The sequence below is a fragment of the Dendrobates tinctorius genome, unplaced genomic scaffold, assembly GCF_039654945.1.
Source record: "Dendrobates tinctorius isolate UK_male_01 unplaced genomic scaffold, ASM3965494v1 ptg000030l, whole genome shotgun sequence".
Taxonomy (NCBI): Eukaryota; Metazoa; Chordata; class Amphibia; order Anura; family Dendrobatidae; genus Dendrobates; species Dendrobates tinctorius.
This window is the reverse complement of record NW_027361698.1, coordinates 35,658,790-35,685,816: the sequence shown is the minus strand read 5'-3', so window position 1 is coordinate 35,685,816 and position 27,027 is coordinate 35,658,790. Positions and strand designations below refer to the sequence as shown.

Below are 27,027 nucleotides of genomic sequence, written 5' to 3'. Positions count from 1 at the left end.
TGATTTTTTTTATTGTTTTATTTTGAAACGGAAGAAAGGTGGTGATTTTTTTTTTTTTAATATTTAAAAAAAAAAAAAAATAGTGCATGCTTCAATAGTCTCCATGGGACTAGAAGCTGCTGTGCTTTGATCACCTCTGCTACACAGAGGCGATGATCAGATCGCCGGTGTGTAGAAGAAGTGATCACATGCTATGAGCGTCGACCACCGGGTGTTACTCATAGCAATTTGGCAATGACAACCACAGAGGTCTGCTGCAGACCCATCGGTGACTCAATGGAAAGAAAAAAAAAAAAAAGTGAACTGCACCAAAACCAAACAGTCTCATGCCTTTTAACTAATGGTCTTCTATTTCTTCCTTCAGCACATGCAACAAAATTATAATGCTCAGCAATTAAATAAACAAGTCCCTGCAAATACTAAGAAAAAAATTGCTGCACTCACCATGTTGCAGAGTCTTCAAAAAATCCTTTATTTCACCTCTAGTATTTGCAAAGACCCATCGGTGACCAGCGATCATGTGACGGGGCCACCGATGGGAGGAGCCAGTGACACTTCCTGTAAGCGCGAGCTCTAAATGTCGCTGTCAGAGATTGACAGCAGCATTTAACTAGTTAACAGCCACGGATGGATTGTAATTCCACCAGTGCCTGTTGCTGTATAGATCAGCTGTCATGTGCCCGGAAAGGTGCGGGCTTAGCACCAAACAAGGGGATTAATACGCCCATGTCAGAAAGGGGTTAAAGGTGCTGCAGGAATTTATGGCAAGTACTAATTGTCCGCTGCATGAAACAATCTCCTGTGTTCTTCACATTTGTGGCCTGTGGGGTAAGGTGGCAAGATGGGAATGCTTTGTAACAAAGAAAAACATCCAAACCTGGTCCCATTTTACTAAAACGTACATCAAGTCTGCCAAAAGCATGTGGGAAGTCTTGCTGTGGCCTAAGGAGACCAAAGGTTAAACATTTTGGCCATAAATTCCGAAAGATATGAAAAGGTGGAAACCGTACTGAAGCGAGAGATATACATTATAACATTCTTTGGCAACTTTTCAGATTGTATACCATGGACGGTTGGTATGGAGTGTGGACAAGGACTTATACCTATGCAGCCCTAAGAAATAAACAGCTATATTGATAGCTAATTAGCATACCTACTTACCCAGGGAGCACTGCATGAGCTAAATGGCTCCCTACACTAGGTGCGAGTCTCTACAAGGCCCAATATTTCCCCGAGAGCAATAATCTGTATTTAACAATACAAGAATATATTACTTTTTTGTGCCACATCTCTGATAGGTTGTGTATAATTTATCAGATCATTGGGATTCGACGCTCGGTACCCCTACTGATCAGATGTTCTTGGTGCCGGCAGTGGCCAGATGGTAGTAGTATTGACGCTGAAATGCACCACGCTATACACTGTAGTGTCCACAGCCAAAAACGGCACATCTGACCCTATACTGAGGAATAGTGGCGGGTCAGCTCGCCCAGTAGCAGCTACTACACAGTAAAAGGAGCTACGCAACTGCTGACCTCCGGCTATCGCACCAAGGACAGCTGTAAGGGTGCCGGGTGTGGAACCTCAATGAACTGATCTTGATTATCTATTCATCAAAATAAAGTAGTGGAGCACCTCTTCACAAGACAACGAGAAATTGCCATCAACCATTTGGAGAACTTATGACATTTGTTTGCACATAATGCTTTTAATCTTGCTATAATAAAGACCTTTCTATAGCATTACTTTAATCCTGCGCCCAGGTAGTGTGCTGCTGTTTAACCATTTGCTCAAAGTAAAAGATAAAAGCCAGACTACATATAAAGTTTATAAAAATAGTTGTAATCTATAAATATGTCTGAGAAGGGCTAGGAAATAAATAATGGTCGTTAACATTTTTATTTCGTGGAAGAATGGGCTGCGTTTCAAACCTACGTAACTCAAAAGAAGTTTGTTATTCTTCCACTAGATGGTGCTACAATCCTGCAAAAAATGATCCTGATCAGAACATTGGTCACTTCACAATACTTCAGGAGACATAAGCGAAACACAGTTCTAGCTTCAGCACCCGTCTACACTGTGCACCTACATATTATAGGCATAGCTTGTATGTAAGGAACATCAGCATGCTGAGAAAAAGCGACAAAGGTCAGGCCAGACGGAAAAGTCAAAAACCGTGCCGGCATTCATTTGCTGCATTTCTTTTGTGATTGTTATAGAGAGTAGTTTTGCAGGAGAACAGCTATTTCGCCAGAACAACCATGAGGCAATAACATTCGGGTGAAACAGCCGCCCTCCTTCAGAATCATGTTCTGGATCAATTATCAATGGGGGAAAAAAAAAAAAAAAAAAAAAAAAAAAAAAAAAAAGAAAAGCAGCTGCATGCTGACACATTTTTTTTTACTTCACCATTGCCGCTCCGCCTGGCCATACCATCAAAGTAAATGAATACGCTTCAGATACTTTGTGTTTTGTCGGTTTTGCAGTTAAAAGTATGATATGACTGCACAGTGTGAATACACGCTTATCTCAGGATCGGTAATGTGCACAGGGCCCTAACAAATTAACAATTTTCTATGTAGATTATCCAAGTAGAAGGTTGGAAGGTGGCCAGTCACATGATACACAACGCTCCTTCCTAGGTCTTATGTTCTCAAAAACCCAGTGTCCTAAGCAATGTGCCAGCTTTTCATTCAACAGATGATGAAAAATAGCACCACAATTTTCTATGCTTGACTGTGTCTCTAATGCACAACATATTCACTACTGGGATGCATCCAACGTGAGTGTCGATAGGACGGTCCCACCGTACCTCCAGCCATGTGTCCAGAAGCTGGAACACCACTAAGCAATAACAATTCAGGTAGGGGTCCGGCTACTGGACCCAGAAGGTCTGGGGAGATTGATTTCTCTTGCAGTGAATGTATACATTGAGAAGTGAAGCGTCAACTAATAGAGGTGGTCTCCATACATGCTACCCTCCCTCACCGAGACGTCCATATGGCCTAACAGAGTCTAGCGTTAGCAGGCTCCGTCATGTCAGCTATGCAGTATAGTAATGCGTGCAATGATGCTGTCTGCAGAATCTCATACCTGAGTGTGACTTCTAGTTCTTCTGCTTGTAACACAACCCCAGTCACCGGATGAATGTACACCGAATCACCGGGCTTCACCTTGAGATTCTTCTGAGCAGAGAACCCCAGACCAACCTTCCCAGAAGGAAAGCCACTGACTGGCCATGCCGTGCATACCTAGAGCGAGCACAGGACAAGCATCACACAAAGGGAAATGTACCAAAACCTGCTAATACGTGTCTGATCTCTGCTGATTTGGGGGGCTTCCATCTTACCCTTTACGGCAATATATCTAAGTAAGGCCTGTTTCACACTTCAGTTGTTTTCCATCAGTCAAGATCCGCCATTTTCCTAAAAAAACGGATCCGCCATTTTGTTTGGCGGATCTGTTTTTTTCCCATTGACTTGCATTACTGGCGGATTTTGACGGATGGCCATCCGTCGGATCCATTTTTGCGGATCCGCCAATTTTTTTGCGTCCGCCGACCTGCCCAGACGGAGCTTGTAACGTTTTTTTTGGCTGAAGGATCCGCATTTTTGTACTGCGCATGCCCGGAGCAATGATGTCAGCCGGAGATTTAACCCTGAAATCATTTCTGGTGGACAGTAATCAATCTCTCTCTTTCGTCCCCGGACTGCGGTTCCTTTAAAATTCTTCAGCCAATGCATCCGTCAAAACACCGGTCCGCTGCCTTCCGTTTACTTCAGTTACCAACGGATCCGCTTTCCGCCATTTTGGCGGATTTTAACTGACAAAAAAAAAATTAAGTGTGAAACAGGCCTAAGCTGCAAGTGTCGTCTGCAGGGTGATGAGCAATAATATTAGGACATACAGCAAAGCGCAGCATAGCTTGCCATAAATAAAGGTGCTTTACAGCTAAATCCTACTAATCACTCATTAATATCTCTTGTACTGTAATCATTGATGTTTACAAAAGGATATATGCCAGCAATGAAATAGATGTCCCAGAAAAAAGAATCTGTGAGGTCTTTTTTGCCTTCAAAAAGCCATTGCTAAGTAGGCAGCTCTGTGCACATAACAGTTATCGGCAGCGCATTTGTGCTGCCGAGAACAATTTTCTTTAAGCAAGCTTTATCTAAGCGAGCAATATGTCTTGGAAGCTGGTCAATTACAGTACAGCCCCACTAGCCTTCCATTGCTTTGTTTTTTTTACGTTTCATGCTGTGGACAGAATTTAGGGAGGACTCTGGAACGGGTCGATTTTCAGCTTTTAACGATGGAAGGAGGATTCCTTATCTGTGCGCTCTAGTACATATTCTGTGGGTAATGGAGCAAATGTCAGATATTTGCAGCCTTGATCTGTAGTGCACACTACCCTGGTCTCAGGCAACACTTCTTCATTATTTGTGTTAAAGTAAAATATGAAAAGTAGATCATTTTTTATATATTGAGCACTGAGGCTTATGTCACTAAAGCCTAAATCCTTAGTTTTTTCTCAATAAAGAGTAAGTGGTAGCTCTTACATGTGACCTGTGTAAGGCCTGCGGGCAGTGAGTACATTAAGCGAGCGGCATTGGGACCGCACTTTCTGTAAGCGGGGGCAGCACTGAGCGTCTTGAGCACGTGGAGTGGTTGGGGGTACGTGCTGTTCTCAATCTGTAGCCTGAGTGAGGGGGCGAATGTGAGAGTCAAGTATAGAGTGAGGTTGACCCCTTAAGCAGGAAATGACAGAGAGGTGAACTATGCCATCTGCACTATGTTTAAAATTGGTTACGTGGACCCATCAAAAGGGCCCAAATGTGATATGGAAGGTGCTGTTCTTGTGCCTAAGCACTGACAATGTATGACATTTTACTCTTTTGGTCTGAGATTTCAGGTTACATAGCATCGTTTATCTTTGGGAGAAAGAGAGAGAGATTTTGTAATTTTTTAAAAGTGAAAAAAGTGACAAATTTGGGTTAGTTTTATTAGCCAAGTTCTAATTTTTTTTCCCTTCTTCCCTCTTACCCAGTTGGGCCAGTTTGGTAGATTTGGAATATGATTTATTGTGATGTAATATACTATTTGTAATACTAATTTTTGGTAAAAATAAAAACGTAACAAAAAATAAAAAAGCAAGGAAGCTAAGAAATCATTTCACCCGACAAGCAAGAATTTTGCTTCTTTATTGGCTGATTGACAGTGTGTTGAGACAGGCCAATAATTGGGAAAGAGCGTTCCAGGAAAAGCCCATTCCTAATTCCTGTAAATGGACAAATTTGGCAGAATATTATTGATGTTGGTTTGGACAAGTTCCTTTTAAGACAATCATTGTCAACAAACCTTAGTAGGGCAAGATCCCACATAGTGAAAATTGCAGCACTATTGCATTTTACATTTCCAGTAATGTGGAGGGTGGGCCATTTATATGGATACAATGGTAGAGCCGAAGATACGGTACAGAGGCACAGAATGCCCGATGGAAGCATATATGAAAGTATGGACAGTATGATACACAGGGTGGGCCATTTATATGGATACACCTAAATAAAATGGGAATGGTTGGTGATATCAACTTCCTGTTTGTGGCACATTAGTATATGGGAGGGGGGAAACATTTCAAGATGGGTGGTGACCATGGCGACCTTTTTGAAGTCGGCCATTTTGGATCAAACTTTATTTTTTCCAATGGGAAGATGGTCATATGACCTTATTGAGAAATTTACAAGAAAAACAATGGTGTGCTTGGTTTTAACGTAACTTTATTCTTTCATGAGTTACTTACAAGTTTATGACCACGAATAAAATGTGTTCAAAGTGCTGCCCATTGTGTTGGATTGTCAATGCAACCGTCTTCTCCCACTCCTGACACACTGAGAAGAGGGTTGCATTGACAATCCAACACAATGGGCAGCACTTTGAACACATTTTATAAGTGGTCATAAACTTGTAAATAACTCACAAAAGAATAAAGTTACATTAAAACCAAGCACACCATTGTTTTTCTTGTGAAATTCTCAATAAGTTTGATGTGTCACATGACCCTCTTCCCATTGGAAAAAATAAAGTTGGATCCAAAATGGCTGACTTCAAAATGGCCACCATGGTCACCACCCATCTTGAAAAGTTTCCCCTGTCCCATATACTAATGTGCCACAAACAGGAAGTTTATATCACCAACCATTCCCATTTTATTTAGGTGTATCCATACAAATGACCCACCCTGTACATAAGATTTTAAGAAATGTCATGCATGTGCTGCAAAAATTATCTGCAGCATAAATTGACAAAAGTTATCATTAAGAATTTTACTCTCTGCAATCCAAAAGGGTGAAATCTGCTGTGGAATCTCTGCAGTGGAGACACGACATGCGGACCTACCATTATAGTTAATGGCTGTTATCAAGGCTGAAATGGAGAACTCTTCTGGTGGACTGGGGTTGTTCAGGAATAATACGGTCAGTCACACGTCTACCCAGACCCAGGGTCCTCTGACATAACTGTTGGCTGGTAAGTGATAGAGCGAAAGCCATCCAAATAACAATTGGTAATGCCCCTGTAGCTTTAGTTATGTACAACAGGTAATTACATTTTGGGCACATTTGTATGGAATGACTACCTCTTGCCGGCCTTGTACACTGGTGACTAAAACCGGTCGCCCAATGCATAAATCAGCTGACTTCATACTGTTGATTCCAAGCTGTACAAAGGAGCTTCTGTAAGCTTTCGGCACCTTGTCTTCCTCTATTAGAGAAAAAATTAAGATTCTACATAAGCATTTCATCCTGTGCGGCATATGAAGAGTATATATAATATATAACTCGTTACATGGAAGCTAATGTATATACTGTAATAACAGAATATTCAGAACACAGTAACCTATAGGTTCAGTTGTGGTCTACATTAGTATCACAATTCACACCATGCGACTGCTGCCACCAATAGGGAACCTGACATCACAAAGCCGCCTATTAACCTGAGCGATGATAACAATGGTGTACGGAGCCAAGCTATGTGATTTGTGGTTTTGCTACAGTTATAAGTTAAAAACTTGCCTCACTGAGTGTAAAACCATCACTCCGAGTCACCAGGGCGGTATGCATCCTGGCCAAGTAACGAGTCCTCTTTGGAAAATAGGCCCATTCCCTTTGACGGCTCCAGCCGGAAATCATGAGCAGTAGCTTGGCGAGGCTGAGCTATATACACCTCGGTTCACTGCACAGGACAGAGGCGTTCTCAGCCCGGATCCTACATGCGGCTGGATTACAAAAACATCTGGACTGGACCTCTGTGCAATCCTCAGACGATCTTTTGTGCGATCAGTGGGGTCTCAGGATCCAGACCCCAACCAATCTGCAGACAATACAAGTGCCTGCTAATATGAACATTTGGTTTCTCTTTAAAGTTGTCACTAGATTTCACAGCTGCATAGATTTAAAGAGATCTCCTAGACTTGATGATTCTGGTGCACTTATTTTGAAGAGCAATGTCAGAATGGCTGTGCAATAAAGATAAATATGACTATGGATACCACTGGGGGAGATCTGCAGTAAATAAATTCAATGTAATTCCATTAAAACTGAAATATTCAATAATCTGAACCTCCCACTCCCGTCTCCAAGACTTCTCATGTGATGTGCCAATTCTTTGGAATGCACTACCCAGGTCACAGCTTTAAGCATGGCCTGAAAACTCATTTCTTTAGACTGGCCTATTGCCTCACCTCACTTACCTAAGTAATCCCATTTTGCCCATACAAAATTTTCTTCAAAAATCAGGACCCTTGTAGCATCTGTTCACAACCAGTCTGCATCTTTCCCTCTGTACATGATGACTGATTTAAGCAGTCATCATGTTCTTTTAACAGCCACAGGGGAGCGGTGCCCCCTGCAGCAGTTAACCAGGTAAATCACTAACAGTGGGATTCAAACACATGCTGGCAGGAAACACATCATACAACCTGCCCATTGGCACCCCATCTCGTGATCGCGGAGCGCAGATGGGTTGTCATGACAGCCAAGGCTCTGATGATGACCCCCGTGCCGGTCACGTCGATACTACTGTGAACGCCAGCTCATGGGAGATCGTGTAGCACTGCCATGTATACAACAGGCAACTAAATAATGGAGAAAAAAAATAATTATCACACAAAATTTAAAATTGCATATATTTTAAAAAAATTTAAAAAAAAAAACGTACACACAGCCTCACACACATTTGGCATGGCTGAGTTTGTAAAAGTCTGATCAAGATATACAATAAATTAATCTGATCAGCAAACAGTAGAATAAAAAAAGGACAGAATTACAGAGTTTTTTGGCAACCACAACATTGTAATAAAACACAAAAAGAGGCGACTGAATCTACTCCTTAATGATATCAATAAATATGTTAGATCAAGGTGCCAAAAATAAGTCTTCACACAGTCACAGATCCCAAAAATGAAAAAACGGTACACATCTCAGAAAATGGCGACACACGCAAACTTTTACCTTATAAAGTTTGGAATTATTTTTCACCACAAAAAAACAACCTACAAGTTTTGTCTCTAAATGCCGCTGACAGTGACTGACAAGGGCATTTAAAAATACGTAAAACAGCAGCAATCAAACCAAGCTCTGATCACTGCTATTACAGGCAGACGCTGGCAATGTATCACAGCCGCCATGTGCCTGGCATGCAGCGGTCTCAGGAACCTGCTCAACACAGGCACATCCCTCAGGTGACACTTATGTCAACGTGCACGAAGGGGTTAAATTCAATCCTGTTCCTAAACTTGGAAAGGCAAATGAAAACCCGTAACAGTTGTGAACGAGCGCTTATAGATTTAGTAAATGTGCCCCAAACATATGAATGCTGTAACACACAATACACTATTCCAGATACGCAGAACTGCACACAAAAAAGCGATATGTACACATAAAGACAAACTCACAAAATACATACAAATATATACACAGTCACACATAGATATACACATTATACATGCACACAGACACATTGGAAATATTTTTTATATGGGGAGGCCGACAACAAGACTCGCTCACCTCCCCCGGCTCGTCTCTCGTCCAGCTCCTCTGGCATGAGGCTCTGCAGGGATCGCTGCTTGATGGCCTTCACTTTCACAGACATGGTCGAGCACAGTGCACTGTCCGGCTGTGTCTGCTAGTAGTGACGATGTCGGGCCAGTACTGCATCTTTAATTTTGCTTGTGTGCCGGCCTGGCTGCATCACGGCTAGCACTGTCCTCGACCATGTCTGAAAGTGAAGGCCATCAAGCAGCACAGAAGAAGTTGCAGAAGGCCCTGTACAGTTACTGGAGAAGCGACCCTGTGATACAGCCCCCTAAAATTACACTGCAACGACAGAAAATAAGAGTCAAACAAACACCTGGATATGCATTGGTCTTTATTCAAATAATCCAACAGTAAATTTAATACCTGTGTATCATGAAGCGGCGTCACACTTTATTCATCCCTCACTCACCTGAACACACGTTATGACTATACAGCTCCCCAAGGTCCTTTGAAGATTTATTAAGCTGCAATATTAACCACTTAGCAATTTTTAGTACTTGGAGGCTTAAAAGTGTCATTTTATAAATTAAATGGACTTTATAGTGTTTATCAGGGGAATAAGGGCAGCGGCACTGGATCCTCAGCCCTCCACTGATCGGTCAAAACACAGCTCTGAAATGTGCAGCTCCTGCATGAACGCATACTTCCAATCGGTCCGTGCTCCGATTTGAACACTTCAGAGAAACCATCAAGGGTCTCAGGACCCAGAACCTTACAAATAAGTAACACTATGCAGCGCCTTTAATTATTTGTTGTGTAAATTCTCCCAAGTTTACAGCGATACCCCATTTGTGGGGGGGAAAACTACTGTTTGGGCGCATGGCAGGGTTCAGAAGGGAAGCAACTCCACTTGAAAGCAAAAACGTATGGAATCGAGAGCAAATGCCATATCGTGTTTGGAGAGCCCCTGAAATGCCTAAACTGTGGAAACCCCCCACAAGTGACCCCATTTCGGAAACTATACCTCTCAAGTATTTTAGGGGTATCGTGAGGATTTCTAACATACCAGGTATGCATGGTCCCCCCCCCCCCCCCCCCATTTTCCTGGTATGCATGGCCCCCCTCACCCCCCCTTTCCTGGTATGCATGGCCCCCCCCCCCCCCCCCCCCCATTTTCCTGGTATGCATGGCCCCCCTCACCCCCCCTTTCCTGGTATGCATGGCCCCCCTCACCCCCCTTTCCTGGTATGCATGGCCCCCCTCACCCCCCTTTCCTGGTATGCATGGCCCCCCTCACCCCCCTTTCCTGGTATGCATGGTCTCTGTTAAAATAAAAAATAGTTATACACTCACCTTCCGACGGCCCGCAATCTCCTTTCCACGCGCCCGGCCTCGTGGGCCCAGTAATGTATTGCGCGAAACACCGCTGATGACGTCGCACTCTTGCGAGAGTGACATCATCTCCAGTCTAAGGTGCAATGCATTACTGGGACCTCAAGTCCGGGTGCGTGGAAAGGAGTTCGCAGGCCGTCGTAAGTTGAGTATAACCTTTTTTTATTTTAATTCTATTTTTTTACAGATGCGCTGCGCCTGATTGAGCACTGAGCCCGACTGCGCCTGCCGCTGATTGGTTGTGGCCGCCAGGCCGCGACCAATCAGAGCAGCGGGATTTCGGTTACAGACAAACAGACACCATGAGAAGATTATATATCAAGATGGGACAAAAGGTGGATGATTCGAACTACTTCTGATAAGGGAATCAATCATCACGTTTTTGCCACATTCTGAGAAAAATATAATGTAGAGACAGGTACCCCGATTCCAGCCATGTATCACTTACTGGGTTGCTTAGTGTAGTTTGATAATCTCCTGCTTATTAAAAAGTGATTTTTTTTTTTTTTTCTTCACTAGAGGACTAGTAAACCTGCTGCCATGGAGTCCTCACATTCATGAGTTCTGTATTACCCCCCACTACTGATTGGCAGCTTTCAGCCTATGCACAGTCTACACAGAAAGCTGCCAACCAGTGGTGTGGCCCTCCTATCCTGGTATGCATGGTCACCCTCACCCCCCTATCCTGGTATGCATGGTCACCCTCACCCCCCTATCCTGGTATGCATGGTCACCCTCACCCCCCTATCCTGGTATGCATGGTCACCCTCACCCCCCTATCCTGGTATGCATGGTCACCCTCACCCCCCTATCCTGGTATGCATGGTCACCCTCACCCCCCTATCCTGGTATGCATGGTCACCCTCACCCCCCTATCCTGGTATGCATGGTCACCCTCACCCCCCTATCCTGGTATGCATGGTCACCCTCACCCCCCTATCCTGGTATGTATGGTCACCCTCACCTCCCTATCCTGGTATGCATGGTCCCCTCACCCCCCCTTTCCTGGTATGCATGGCCCCCTCACCCCTCTTTCCTGGTATGCATGGCCCCCTCACCCCTCTTTCCTGATATGCATGGTCCCCTCACCCCCCTTTCCTGATATGCATGGTCCCCTCACCCCCCTTTCCTGATATGCATGGTCCCCTCACCCCCCTTTCCTGATATGCATGGTCCCCTCACCCCCCTTTCCTGATATGCATGGTCCCCTCACCCCCCTTTCCTGGTATGTATGGTCACCCTCACCCCCCTTTCCTGGTATGCATGGCCCCCTCACCCCCCCTTTCCTGGTATGCATGGCCCCCTCACCCCTCTTTCCTGATATGCATGGTCCCCTCACCCCCCTTTCCTGATATGCATGGTCCCCTCACCCCCCTTTCCTGATATGCATGGTCCCCTCACCCCCCTATCCTGGTATGCATGGTCACCCTCACCCCCCTTTCCTGATATGCATGGCCCCCCTCACCCCCCCTTTCCTGGTATGCATGGCCCCCCCCCCCCCCCCCCCATTTTCCTGGTATGCATGGCCCCCCTCACCCCCCCTTTCCTGGTATGCATGGCCCCCCTCACCCCCCTTTCCTGGTATGCATGGCCCCCCTCACCCCCCTTTCCTGGTATGCATGGCCCCCCTCACCCCCCTTTCCTGGTATGCATGGCCCCCCTCACCCCCCTTTCCTGGTATGCATGGTCTCTGTTAAAATAAAAAATAGTTATACACTCACCTTCCGACGGCCCGCAATCTCCTTTCCACGCGCCCGGCCTCGTGGGCCCAGTAATGTATTGCGCGAAACACCGCTGATGACGTCGCACTCTTGCGAGAGTGACATCATCTCCAGTCTAAGGTGCAATGCATTACTGGGACCTCAAGTCCGGGTGCGTGGAAAGGAGTTCGCGGGCCGTCGTAAGTTGAGTATAACCTTTTTTTATTTTAATTCTATTTTTTTACAGATGCGCTGCGCCTGATTGAGCACTGAGCCCGACTGCGCCTGCCGCTGATTGGTTGTGGCCGCCAGGCCGCGACCAATCAGAGCAGCGGGATTTCGGTTACAGACAAACAGACACCATGAGAAGATTATATATCAAGATGGGACAAAAGGTGGATGATTCGAACTACTTCTGATAAGGGAATCAATCATCACGTTTTTGCCACATTCTGAGAAAAATATAATGTAGAGACAGGTACCCCGATTCCAGCCATGTATCACTTACTGGGTTGCTTAGTGTAGTTTGATAATCTCCTGCTTATTAAAAAGTGATTTTTTTTTTTTTTTCTTCACTAGAGGACTAGTAAACCTGCTGCCATGGAGTCCTCACATTCATGAGTTCTGTATTACCCCCCACTACTGATTGGCAGCTTTCAGCCTATGCACAGTCTACACAGAAAGCTGCCAACCAGTGGTGTGGCCCTCCTATCCTGGTATGCATGGTCACCCTCACCCCCCTATCCTGGTATGCATGGTCACCCTCACCCCCCTATCCTGGTATGCATGGTCACCCTCACCCCCCTATCCTGGTATGCATGGTCACCCTCACCCCCCTATCCTGGTATGCATGGTCACCCTCACCCCCCTATCCTGGTATGCATGGTCACCCTCACCCCCCTATCCTGGTATGCATGGTCACCCTCACCCCCCTATCCTGGTATGCATGGTCACCCTCACCCCCCTATCCTGGTATGTATGGTCACCCTCACCCCCCTATCCTGGTATGCATGGTCCCCTCACCCCCCCCTTTCCTGGTATGCATGGCCCCCTCACCCCCCCTTTCCTGGTATGCATGGCCCCCTCACCCCTCTTTCCTGATATGCATGGTCCCCTCACCCCCCTTTCCTGATATGCATGGTCCCCTCACCCCCCTTTCCTGATATGCATGGTCCCCTCACCCCCCTTTCCTGATATGCATGGTCCCCTCACCCCCCTTTCCTGGTATGTATGGTCACCCTCACCCCCCTTTCCTGGTATGCATGGCCCCCCTCACCCCCCCCTTTCCTGGTATGCATGGCCCCCTCACCCCTCTTTCCTGATATGCATGGTCCCCTCACCCCCCTTTCCTGATATGCATGGTCCCCTCACCCCCCTTTCCTGATATGCATGGTCCCCTCACCCCCCTATCCTGGTATGCATGGTCACCCTCACCCCCCTTTCCTGATATGCATGGTCCCCTCACCCCCCTTTCCTGGTATGCATGGCCCCCCTCACCCCCCCTTTCCTGGTATGTATGGTCACCCTCACCCCCCTTTCCTGGTATGCATGGTCCCCTCACCCCCCTTTCCTGGTATGCATGGTCCCCTCACCCCCCTTTCCTGGTATGCATGGTCCCTGTTAAAAAAAAAAAAATAGTTATACACTCACCTTCCGACGGCCCTCAATCTCCTTTCCACGCGCCCGGCCTCGTGGGCCCAGTAATGTATTGCGCGAAACACCGCTGATGACGTCGCACTCTCGCGAGAGTGACATCATCTCCAGTCTAAGGTGCAATGCATTACTGGGACCGCAAGTCCGGGCGCGTGGAAAGGAGTTCGCGGGCCGTCAGAAGTTGAGTATAACCTTTTTTTATTTTAATTCAATTTTTTACAGATGCGCTGCGCCTGATTGAGCACTGAGCCCGACTGCGCCTGCCGCTGATTGGTCGCGGCCGAATCAGAGCAACAGGATTTCGGTTACAGACAAACAGACACCATAAGAAGATTATATATAAAGATGGGACAAAAGGTGGATGATTCGAACTACTTCTGATAAGGGAATCAATCATCACGTTTTTTGCCACATTCTGAGAAAAATATAATGTAGAGACAGGTACCCCGATTCCAGCCATGTATCACTTACTGGGTTGCTTGGTGTAGTTTGATAATCTCCTGCTTATTAAAAAGTGATTTTTTTTTTCACTAGAGGGCTAGTAAACCTGCTGCCATTGGAGTCCTCCACATTCATGAGTTCTACCCCCCCACTACTGATTGGCAGCTTTCTGCCTATGCACAGTGTACACAGAAAGCTGCCAACCAGTGGTGTGGGTGGGGTTATACAGAGCTCCGCATTCAGAGAACTGCTAGATCTGCAATAGACAAAGCAGCGATTTTCTGAAAACAGCAGAAAGCCCAGTAAGTGACACGTCACTGCAATCAGGGTCTCTGGCTTTACATCATGCTGCTATTAGATAAGCTAGCAAAGGGAATCTCTCACCAGATCTTTAAGGGCAGAGAGATTTTACGTTTATAGTTTGTTGACTAGACTGCAGTCTATCAGCGGTGGCCGAATATGCGCTGTGATTGTGAGCACTGCCGTGAAGCTGGAGGACACTTCGTTTCAGAGATCTGGCAGTGTCAGAGTTTCTGCGCTCTTCCCATGCTGCAGAGACACAATCCAGGCCAGCAGTATAACAATGCTGCTCGTTCAAACAGTAAGGGTGTGTGCACACGTAAGCGGTTTTTTTGCGTTTTTACCAAATAAAACGCTTAAAAAACGCTTAAAAGAAGCATCCCATTCATTTTAATGAATTCCGCAGTTTGGGCATATTGATGCGTTTTATTCGCATTGCAGAAAAAACGCAGCAAGCTCATTAATTTCGCGGAAAATTCCGCATTTCTAGCTATTTTCTATGAGACTGGGACCACTCCGGAAAAAAACGCATAAAAAATGTGCGTTTTCTGGGAAGGAGTCCGGTTTTCATGCAGAAATTTTCTGCATACGTGTGCACATAGCCTTAGTCACGCAGGAGAACCCTACAGCCCCAAAAAGCAGGAAACCATGAGGCTGGGGGACAGTACGCTCCGGCAGCAGATCAGGAGACAATCCGCTCTAACCTTCACTACAAGAAATTAGATCCAGCTAGAAGAGAAAGAAGGACGTTATACATGTTCTCATTTACAGGCGTCTCCCACATCACGCAAAGGAGATCACCAAAACAGCACTAAGGAAAGTAAAGGGATTGTCAAATGAACAAAGAACATTTCAGTAAGTTCCACAATGGGTTGTATTAAGCTTTTTTTTTTACAAAACACAAAACCATGTGCTAATATAAGTTTATACATGGTGTACTGTGTTATTTGCGGTGTCCGACCATGTATAGCTGATGGGTGCCATACACAGCCCCTGCCAGAAGAATAGGTGAATATACTGAGGACACCGCAGGGATGCTCAGCAGCTCTGTGAGGTAACATTTCCCTGCCTGTTTATCACAGGAGCGAGTGTTTCTGCCATGTTAACCCTACAGGCTCATCAACGCTCATGTCACTGACTTCATATATAATGCAGGTGCCAGAGTTCAATTTCACAGACCGGATGTACGGGGGATCTCCGAGACCTCACACACCGGATGTACGGGGGATCTCCGAGACCTCACACACCGGATGTACGGGGGATCTCCGAGACCTCACACACCGGATGTACGGGGGATCTCCGAGACCTCACACACCGGATGTACGGGGGATCTCCGAGACCTCACACACCGGATGTACGGGGGATCTCCGAGACCTCACACACCGGATGTACGGGGGATCTCCGAGACCTCACACACCGGATGTACGGGGGATCTCCGAGACCTCACACACCGGATGTACGGGGGATCTCTGAGACCTCACACACCGGATGTACGGTGATCTCTGAGGACTGGTGACAGATAAGAGTCAATTACTCCTGTGATAAAACAGGGAAATGTGTTCCATGCCACAAGCAGCTGAGAGTCCCTGCTGTGCCCTCACTTTATTCATCTATGAGGGCTACCAACAGCCACTATTGGGGAATACAACACCCAGCATTCTCGCCGATTAGTATAGCAGAAGTAGTAGTCCTGCTACAGCTGGAAGATGCAGGACGAGGTCACAACTACCTTTCTCTAAGCAGTCAGTAACTTTTAGCAGAGATGGCTGTCCGCTCCCAGAGGCGGGCTCCGGCCCGGGAGAGGCGCCCAGGCAGCCGGTCTTCCCTCTGCTCTTCTTCTTGCTGGCAGACATGCTGCAGTGCACTTATACACAGCACAGCTCTGCAATAACTTCCTCACACGCTGCCGCCGTATTGTACGTGATAGGAACGCAATGTTATAGTCAATACGAACGTTCAAAACAAAATTGCGCCCCTATTACTTGTATTACGAAGATACGTCACTTTCTACTTCCCAGGCAGTTGATTGGCTCCCTGTGAATGACGTCTGTGAAGCATGATCCGCCATCTTGTGTTTTGGTTTAGGTAGTTTGCGGTCTTCTCATAGGGGTCATATAGAAGAGGGGAGCTCAGTGGACGTCTGCAACACGGGAACGATATGAGTCATGTCTCCGCTCATGTGTACGAGAGCGCTGCTTCACCGAGGCTGTAAGGCTAGGACTGACTGCTGCCAGTAGTAAACATGGCGGCTTAGTGGCACCAAATTAGATAACTTTTCGTATATGTGGGAATGTTGTGGCTGCGCGCTCGCCGGGTTTGGGGGGCTGGATCCCGGTTATCAGGGGTGTGGGGTCGTTCTATCTCCTCGGGGTCGGACATTTGGCCCATGGGCACGGTGGACAAGTTTGGAGGAGTAACTGTGCGGCTGCAGCCTGGACACCACAGGGACGAGGCTGCCTTCAGGAGCTGGTTACAGGGCAAGTGTCTGCCAGTCCTCACTGTGCCATCAGTACCCGTCCAGAGTCAGTGTGGTTATATGGTGGTTAGGGCCCTGTTCACACCAGTGTCGCAGGGAGCAGCTGATCCGATGGGCGCAGAAGAGCAGCGCGCTGTGGGATTTCCAGCAGAAGCGGCAGATACCACGCTGATGGCTAAAAGACCCCATTGTTCCAGCCGTGTGGTCCGCCCTAGCCATCCATTATGGCAGATCTGGCGTAGATGTAGACTTATCACGAGGCACTGGGTGTCCTTTCTTTTCACCTGATGAGAAGAGAAGCATTGCCTGCGATGCTTTTTCTAAGCCATGGCTTCTTGTCAGGAACATCCCATAATGAACCTCATTTGTGAAAAGCGTCTAAAACACTTGATCCATGTGAGGCAAGTGGACCAGAATTCTGGCCTGTAAATTTACCCCAGAATTTCTAGCCGCTCCAAACAGTGAATTATGTTTGTTTTTTTCTTTTTTTTTTTTTTAAAAACCCCTGTCCTCATCAAAAGGGTGCTGGGGTAAAATAGGCCTAATTTATTAGGAGTTGCACATCTCTGAAAAAAAAAAAAAATATATACAATAGAAAAATGGAACAGCACAATGCCATATGGCGGGTGCCCCGGCCTCCTTAGCAGTATCCAATACTTGCCCAATCCAGGCAAAAACAAAAAGGAGGCAGCACTCCAATATTCAAAAGTGAAAAAAAATGGAATTTATTCAGACCCACATAGCATGGCGACGTATCTGCTCATTCTGAGCCTTTCTCATGCCTCAAAGCCATGCTATGTGGGTCTGAATAAATTGCATTTTTTTTCACTTTTGAATATTGGAGTGCTGCCTCCTTTTTGTTTTTGTCCAAATATATATATTTATTTTTATTTAAAAAAGGTTGCATTTTGAGAAACTTTTGCACTGAAAATTGAATTCTTCAACATCTATGGGCAAGTGTAGACTTCTGCTAAGACCCACCAACTTTTTGGAAAACCGACAAGGACAACAAAACAAGGTGAAAGGGTCGCCAATATTTACACCAGTAATAAGCAATACAGATATGTGATCTGTGATGTTGTGAGTAGAAAGCAGCTTTGTTTTTCAAACTTTTATTGCACTTTTTACACTGTTCACCTAGTACAATGAGAATTGCGACTTTTTAAAAAAAATGAAATTTATGATATAGTGCATCCTAGGCCTATTTTCGTAGCCGTTACTCTTTTCCAACCATATTAAAAAAAATACTGAGAAAGGTGGCGAGTCCCCCAAATTGATAATTTTGTGCAAAAGTTGGGCAAAACAAAACCTGTACCCTTTGGATGCCCGAAACCTCATTACAAAAGCTTTCAGTAGTCAGCAGTAGTCTTTGCTGTTCGTTTCCACTCTAGATATTTATGTCCCTTAAGATGCCCCATAAGAAGAGAAATAACCTAGTGGCATGTTTCCAATTTAGGGGCCATTGAAGGGTGGAGAGAAGAAGGCAGGATTGCAGTGTGGCTGCACGTCCCCATCGCACTGAGCGGTCTGATAACCTACGCTGCCGCAGAAGGATTTACGTTCCATCATGCTAAAAATGACACCTCCACGTTGACTCTCTGGTTAAAGGATGGTCCAAACAAGCTGCCGGAGTATGCCACACACCAAGTCGGGGTTGCAGGTTAGTTAAATTTCTGGTAAAATCATGGTCACCAGAACAATGGACTTTCACCATCTGGAGGAGCTGAAGAGAAGGAGGTCTTCCCTCTAGCCTGTCTTGTTCAGCAGCTCTACTCTAGCATCTGCCATTGTCCTCTACACTGTTGTGTTTGTGCGTGAGTCACCGCACAGTAGGTACTGTGGCTATTTTGTGTTTCTGGATGTGAAGCACCACTCTTTTGAGCTCCACTTTTTCTTTTTCATGGTGTGACCCTGTCGCAGTTTCTCCCTCTTCACAAACATTACAACTTACACAGTTTAACCTGGAGTCCCCCTGTTTTTAGCTTTTCCCACACTTGATATAGTTGCGAGGGAGGATGTGCAGCACCCACGTCTAACAATGCCGGCACCATAGACGGCCATTTGCAGGGACATTTGATGGTGTTAACACCCCAGGAATGAGGAAAACACTAGTTTGTCGGGTGATTGGGTCATCTGTGTTGCCATCCAAATCATCGTTATCAGCAGCACATCGCCCATGTAGATGTGCTGCCAGAAACATGTAGTATATGTAAATAGGATGATCGTATTAGCAGTTGCTTTGTCCTCACCATATGTTGTCAGCCTGTGTAAAGAGGCCCGAAAATGATTGAAGAAAAAGACCTATATATGGAGTATATAGCCTATTGGTCTGAAATCGCCTTGTGTAAATGCACCTTGTGTGTTTGTGTGATGGTACAATATCTTCTCATTTGGGTATAACTTTTAATGTTGCCCAGAGTCACACTTTGTGTAAAACCGGCGCTGATCATGGCGTATTACCCATGAGAATAGGCTATAGAATTAAAGGTGTTGGCCAGCAGTTATATATTGCTGGGCTGTTCCATAGGACAGGTCATCAATATCAGATTGGTGGGGGCTTCCAGCAGCTAAAAGTAACCCATGTGCAGATCTGGGAGAGCCCATTTCCATACACTGCGTAGAGGAAGTTCTCTGATACGGCAGCTTAGACCCTATTCACATTACTGGGAGCTGAGCTGCGCCACTTGACAATGGCCACTACGCAGTGCGCGAGGCTGAGCTGTTCAACACTTACACTGTGAACATCAGACTGCCAAGAAACCAGCTACCATGTGTAATAATGTGGCGCCCCTGCGGGTCCAGTAGCCACAGAGGTACTGCACCTCATCCAGAGGTGTGGTATCTCACGACCAGGTAAGATGGGGGCACTTTACCACACTCCTAACACTGCACCCAACACACAAACTAGTTAGTCAGGGCATCTGGGTGTACCCTTCGGGAGGATGGCTTCATCCCAGACTGGCTAGGAAAGGGTGTTGGGGGGTTATTGGGATAGGTAGGTAAAAGGGGAGGCGCTTAGAAAGTGGAGTGATTTAGAACAGCCAATGAGTGATAGCGAGTGGGCGGAGCTTAGAGAAAGAGTGGGAGATTTGAAGGCAGTTGGGAGAGTTCCCTCAGGGGGAGAGCAAGTGGAAGGATGTGTTGGGGGCAGCGCCTGTCAGGAGGAGCTGCTGGACTGATTGGCTTGGAAAGAAAGGCTCCCTGAAGGAAGGAGTAATTCTTCTAGAGTCCCACGCTGATAGCTGTCAGGTGGGGGAAGAAATTAGGCCGCAGAAGGGTCTCAACCCCTAGCCTAGTGAAGTGAACATCGAACTTAACTAGCAAGCTGACAGCTGTGGTTACTGTATGGGCCACAGCCAACTTCCACAGTTACCTTCTCCAGAAAGGCTGCCACGTAGGATCAAGAAATCGCCTGAGTTACGAATTCTGACAGGATCTGCGGCAGCTGGCCTGGGACACTGACTGTGAGATGCTGTTAGGAAGGAAGAAGTTAAAGCAGCATTGAGGAGATGGCCTAGGAAGGAATATACTGACGGAGTGTTGGAGGGGTGTACTCATCTACCTGGGAGTTTACTGGATCCCTGACCTGGAGGGCGCAGCACTGAAGTGGGCATCTGTACTGCAGAACGAAACTGTGAGTAAAGTCTATTGTACTACATGCAATTGTGTCCTCTACCATTCTTTCTGCATCATCAACCCGACTACTGCATCCACCCCCTCCACGCTACCCCACCAACTTATCTCAACGGCCCTGGGACTACTGCTCTACCTGTGGAGAGCCATTTTCACCTCAGCTGCGACACACCAACAGTCTCAGGGGAACAACATTGCAGTGCTGGTCGGCTCTGACCAGAATACCACAGGTGGCGTCACACTTCAACATCACACAACTTTCCTCAATTTTATTACTGGACGCCCAGGGCCACGGATCCGGTCACCGTGACATCCCCCATTGAAGTCGATGGGCCCAGTACCGAGTAACCTAAGGCCCTGCGTGGCGCTCCAGTTAGTGGCGGTGCCGGGTGTCAGACCACCCTAATCTGATATTGATCACCTATATTACAGTCCTGGACCACCATTTTGAAATGACAGGACCTGATAGGAGGCATTCTTCACATGGAATGGTACAATCAGCTTTTATTGCCACACTTTTTAAAATTGCAGCAAAATGACCGGTTTTGCCATTGTTTTGTTTTTATTTTTTTGCTGCTAAATTATTAATATTATCTAATGCCCATAAGCTGTAATAATAGATAAGCTTCCATACCTCCTTGTACTTGTTTAGTGGATCACTAATTACAACATCATATGGCAGAGGGTTCCATAGTCTCACTGCTCTATGGGTGTGTGCACACGCTGCGGATTCTGCTGCGGATCCGCTGCGGATTTGGCCCTGCGGATCCGCAGCAGTTTCTGCTGCGGTGTACAGTACCATAATATCCTATGGGAAATGGAAACCGCAGTGCAGATGGTGCAGATTTTTCCATGAGGATTTGCTGCGGTTTCTAATCCGCAGAAAGAATTGACATGTCAATTCTGTCTGTGGATTCCGCTGCGGTTTACCATCTCCTCCTTTGTAGAGGTGATAAACCGCAGGCCTTTTGACCTGCGGATTTTGCTAAATCCGCGCGGATCAATCCGCAGCAGAATCCGCAGCGTGTGCACACACCCTTACAGGAAAGAATCCACGCCTGTGATGATATGTAAAGAAGCAGTCCCTATTGTGAGCCGATAGTCACCATGAGAAGCGGAGCACAGCGCACTATATACACACATTTAATGAATAAAAACCTAATGGGCGTGCTTCTGTAAGCCTTCTTCTTTCTTTTTTCCATAATTAGGCTATGTGCACACGTAGTAAATTTCCCTGCTTTTTTTTTGTTGACAAAACCGCACCTCTTGGCAGAAACCGCATGTGCGGTTTTGGTGCGTTTTTTTCTGCGGTTTTTCCTGCAGTTTTTTGGCAGAATTGTCTGCGGTTTTGCACTAGAAGAAATTAAATAAAGTTGGACAATACTGTACTCAAGAAAAAAAAAGGTGATGTCATTTCCTGCTCCAACCCCCCCAGCCTCCATTTTGCTTTTACCAATAAGAATGATGACTGACAGAAATGAGCAGCAGAGTGCCCAGCGGGATGAAGATTTCAGCGTGCAGCGCCAAATGGTCCGCAGGCCGTTCAGAATCCTCATGCTGGGGTGTTTGCTGGAAATCCTGATGCAGCACAGAGAGCAGGTAATAGGGTTTGATGATGTTTGAGTTTAAATTTTTTGGGATAAGGACCGTGATTGTTTGGGATTCCATTGTGGATAGGATTGGGGTTTGTTGGGAATAGGGTTATATGGCTGTAATTAGGATTAGGCTTGTGATTGGGTTAGGTTATTGATTAGTGTTTGGATAATATAGACTTGGGATTGGGTATGGGATTATGGATTGGGTATGGGATTATGGATTGGGTATGGGATTATGGATTGGGTATGGGATTAGGGTTGTGGTTGGGTTTTGGATTAGGGTTGTAGTTTTGTTCGGTTTGTGATTATTGATTGGATTATGAATACATTTTGGATTGTTGTCGTTTGTGAATTCAGACTTTATATTATGTTTTTGATTACGAGTATTTATGTGATTAGGGTTATGAATCAGAAAATGGTTCACATGTCTGTTTTTTGAGTGTGCTGTCTACTAAATGTAAAATTTTATTTTAGGCTCAGCAGCAGCAGCGCAGAAGGAGAAATCAAGGATGTAAATTTTGGGTGCACCCACTCTTAGTCGACCGAACCGACAAAGGGCATTTTAACGTTCTTTATAATGATTTGAGGAGGTAAGTTGTAAAATAACTCAAGCAGTTTTACTATGTAAAATGTGTATAAAAGTATGTAATCATTATTAACCTTTTTTTTTTTTACTTTGAAGATATCCTGAAAAGTTTGTGTCCTTCTGCCGGCTTCCAATCGCCGCCTTTGATCATCTGCTTGAAGTCTTGGGTCCTCATATTACATTTGCTGATACGTTCATGAGGAAGGCGATCACTGTTGAGGAAAGGCTGCTCATCACCTTGCGGTAAGTAAATAATTGTCGCTTAGAATGTCATTACGGCCCTTTCACACATCAGTGTATCCGGTAGGGGTTATTATATTGGGAACATGTAACGTAGACACTGACACAGGTAGACACACTATAATTAATGGGTCTATGTACATGTCAGCGTGTTTCTTTCCAGCTTTCTTTTTACACCTGGTTGTTTGCCACAACATAGAATACTTCATAGAAGACATCAAAGGCGTTTTATAGCGGCCATACATGCTGACACGTTACAGTACATTTTTGTGTGACTTTTCTAATTATTTTTTTTTTCTTTTCAGGTTTTTGGCCACAGGAGAGAGCTACACATCCCTACACCTCCAATTTAGAGTTGGTAAATCCACCATCTCTCAAATTGTGAGGTGCACATGTGCCGTCATCTGGCAGAAGTTGCAGCCCATGGTGATGCCTTCCCCAACCGAGGAGACTTGGCTGCAGGTTGCAGCAGGCTTTCAGTCTGTGGCCAATTTCCCAAACTGCATAGGTGCAGTTGATGGTAAACATGTACGAGTGCAGAAGCCACCACGATCAGGATCACGCTTCTTTAATTACAAGAAGTATTTTTCGGTGGTCCTGATGGCGGTGGCTGATGCACATTACAAATTTGTTGCCATCGACGTTGGTGCCTATGGCAGTACTGGGGATTCTCGGGTGTTGCGAACATCACATGTTGGACAGCAAATTCTTCAAGATGGCGAAACGCTCCCAGCCCCAAGACCTTTGCCGGGTTCCACACATCCAGTGCCCTTTGTGATGGTATCGGATGAGGCCTTTCCATTAATGACCACCCTGCTGCGCCCATACCCACGAAGGGGACTGACTGCCCGGCGGAGGATTTTTAATTATCGGCTGAGTCGTGCACGAAGATATGTGGAATGCACCTTTGGGATCATGACTAGTCAGTGGAGGATCTTTCACACTGCCATCCAGTTGGATCCTGACACCATTGACACCGTGATTAAGGCATGCTGTGTACTCCACAACTATGCTCGTGAGTACAGCTCCGAGGTAGATGTGGAGTACCAGCAGCCACAATGTAATCCAGTGCGCCATGTGGGAAGACCATCCAACTCGGGTGTGCGTGTGAGAGAAACATTTACTGACTATTTTATGAGTCCACAAGGTGCCGTGCACTGGCAATACTCCTGTGCTGGTGTTGAGCAGTCTGAACAGCTGTGAAAGATCCAAGAAGAAGAAGTTGAGCGGCAGCAAAGAAGGACCCGTTTTTTGGTTTTTATTTGGTGGATTGATAACAACATCGTATCGATGGGCACCGCCAGGACCACATGACCACCACTATGGATAATTAAACGTTTGTTTTTACTTTTATACCGGTGGTCTATTGATTGGACTCAGGATGTACTATTGGGGATGCTGGGACCGGCCATTGAGCCATGTTTGCCTCATCTTGAATATTGTAAAATCTTCCTCTTTGGTTAGAGCACCTATTTCAACCTGCTAAGTACCTTGGCTGGAATCAGCCATTAATACTGCCCATCCGCTTAGTTTACCATGACTGGCACTTAATTCAATTTGGTTACTTTCTTCCATGTTGTCGGGCGTCCTGGCCTGATTCTCCACCATATATGAGTAACATTTTGGATGTACTAAGATGTTATTTAAAGCTGATGTTAAAATAAAATGTTTACACCTTTGTGCACAAGTGAAATTTTTTTTGTGCTTAACTTTGTCGTAATGCATGACTAAAGTTTTTGGATTGGTTGAACACATTTGGTGTATTTGTTGTCTGTCTATTGAGTTGCCCTTACAGATTGGAGTTATTATATAATCATCAATTAGTGGTATGATATCCTAGGCTAGAATTATAGTTTCTATGTATCCTTTTACGCCCAAAAAATTTTTTAAATTTATAATGTTATGGACCTCATTTTTAAATTTTCACTAGGTCATGTTTATTATCTAGGTACCATAGTCCCGTAACAGCATCACCATAGTTTGAATCTACACAGTAGTGTTGTCAGGATGTACCCATGACACTGGCCATATGTAGCCGTAGTTTAGGCCCCTTCGAATTTAGAGAAAGAACACAAAGTAAATTTTCAAATAAAAATTTATTTGAAAAACAATAAACTTTATTACAAACATTGTAATTAATTTTTCAATGTGAAAGAGAACAGATGGCCAACAACATTTTGGCCCAACAACAAAAATGTCAGCCACAAACTTTATTTAGTTTAAATTATGGTACTGTGGGTAGTACCCATAGTTTGTTGCTGCGTCCTGAGTGTAATGATTTGGTGGGGGACCTAGCAGCTCAGTTGTGTATGGGTGACTGCCTTGAGATTGGGCATTTAGTGGTTGGCCTTGGTTTTTTTTTCTGAAAAGTCCTAACACGGACATCAAAATTTCATCATACGGCAAAATCGGTGCGGGATCATGTAACGCTGTAAGCGACATCTGTACCAGGCTTGTGAAAATGTTCTGGCGATCCGGTGGCAGGGAGCGAGCCTTGTTTGCAATTTGGAGAGCAAAAAAATCAAATTCGTCTTCCGTGCTAGACCTCTTTATCAAGGCTAGCGTCTCATTAGCGGCTTTGATTGTTTTATCCTCGTTTTTTTTTTTTGTTTTTTTTTTGGTTGGGCTGTCCTGACACCGTACCGCCAGCCCTTCCTCTAACTGTTTCCGCTACCAAACTATTTTCAGCAATGGTGGAAGCCGATGCCACAGCATCTGATGACAATGGGGCAGCACCAGCAACATGTTCACCAGCTGAAGAACCGGTCACAGCAGCTACATTTGAAGGTCCAGAAGCCTCTTCAGAATCTTCCTCTGCCGGAGGGTCAATATTGCCTTGAGTGCTGTTTTAGGAAAAAAAAGCATAATGTTAATATAATATATACTAATCTTGTAGAGACACAGTGCAAATGCAAGACAAGCGACATGCTGTGGGGACAAAACACGTGTCCAGGGACGTAGCTCTACAACCTCCACAGTTTTTATCATAGTGGAGAGGGAAATTCATCACATCTCCTCTACTATGCTGTTCTATGTGGGCACAACAAATAAAAATAACGGTGGCGTTGTATGAAGCATTGCATACGCAGCCAATTCTGTCATACCACCTACAAAGAGAGGATGGATAGCTTAAAAATACTTTTTATTTAAAAAAAAAACATTTACCTACGCAGTGTCCGGCCAGTTAACAAAAATTGTAGTTCCTCATAAAAAGGGAACGAGTGTCGGGTAGGAGACGATCCACTTTTATTGCAGCTTGCCACATATTTATGGAATCTGTCCTTCACGGATCTCCATCGTTGCTTGACATCTTTCTCTAAACCAAAAAAAAAACAAAACATTAATTCTAATATTTAGGTACACCTATTTTTGTAGTGTCAGCGAAGATTTGAATAACCAATTTGCAACTGTGTAGCATTATTACACGAATCCCAGTCAGGATACAGCCGGCGTAACACTTTGGTCCAGCAGTGATCCCGGTAATAGCGGTCCTTGTAGGCCTCGTCAGAAGGGTCCCATATGGCTTGAAAATCACGGACCTACAATGTAGAGATTACAATCATTAAATACTATGTTTACCAGAAAAAGAAAAAAAAAAAGGGAAAAGCATTTACGGCAATAAAAAAAAAAATTTACCCTAACCCAACGCTACACCTAATCTCAGTGAAAATAGTAAAAATATGTAAAAAAAAAATAAATAAAAAATGCACAAGTCAAAAAAAAAGCCTCTGTGAAGAACCGCAACCTGGCACGTTATTTTTTCCTTGTGGATTTACACTGTCACACAGTGAGCCGTGACTGACGCCGTGCCGGCCACCTCTGTGACTGAAAGGCCAAGGCTGACAAAAGGAATAAAGTTAATTTGCTACCAGCAGCGATTTTTTTTTTTTTTTTTTTTTTTTTTTTTTTTTTTTTTTTTCCCTCCGCAATAGAAGCACGAAGGCTCTTCGGATGGGGAATGGCAGTGACGGTGAGGGGT

General features: G+C 45.3%; 2 protein-coding genes and 1 long non-coding RNA gene across 12 annotated transcripts in view; 1 reads left to right on the top strand and 2 right to left on the bottom strand.

Moving 5' to 3' along the window:
* The window catches only part of AFG2A (AFG2 AAA ATPase homolog A), a 739,142-nt gene extending 722,676 nt beyond the window's left edge, over positions 1-16,466 (bottom strand). For 2 of the 7 annotated variants that reach the window (XR_012231536.1, XR_012231538.1), the window contains exons 1-3: positions 16,248-16,464; positions 6,635-6,759; positions 3,094-3,251 (exon numbers count right to left, since the gene is read on the bottom strand). Coding sequence is in view for 4 of the 7 variants with exons in the window: in XM_073572029.1 (XP_073428130.1) it covers positions 3,094-3,251; positions 6,635-6,759; positions 16,248-16,371 (407 nt within the window). In the remaining 3 variants the exon portion in view is untranslated. Of the gene's footprint in view, positions 1-3,093; positions 3,252-6,634; positions 6,760-16,247 lie in introns of all 7 variants that reach the window. The other 5 variants (XR_012231537.1, XM_073572030.1, XM_073572029.1 and 2 more) reach the window with 4 other exon arrangements.
* Positions 16,467-16,572: 106 nt separating this feature from the next.
* NUDT6 (nudix hydrolase 6) overlaps positions 16,573-27,027 on the top strand; it is a 47,256-nt gene continuing 36,801 nt past the window's right edge. Inside the window, exons 1-2 of one of the 4 annotated variants that reach the window (XM_073572035.1) lie at positions 16,573-16,699; positions 18,451-18,654. In XM_073572035.1, coding sequence (XP_073428136.1) covers positions 16,684-16,699; positions 18,451-18,654 — 220 coding nt within the window. In that variant the 5' untranslated portion in view covers positions 16,573-16,683. The other 3 variants (XM_073572034.1, XM_073572033.1, XM_073572036.1) reach the window with 3 other exon arrangements.
* LOC141086202 (uncharacterized) lies at positions 25,138-26,741 on the bottom strand. Its single transcript, XR_012231535.1, has 3 exons — positions 26,446-26,741; positions 26,214-26,364; positions 25,138-25,891 (listed from the first exon to the last, which is right to left on the bottom strand). It is a non-coding gene; the product is annotated as an uncharacterized lncRNA (long non-coding RNA).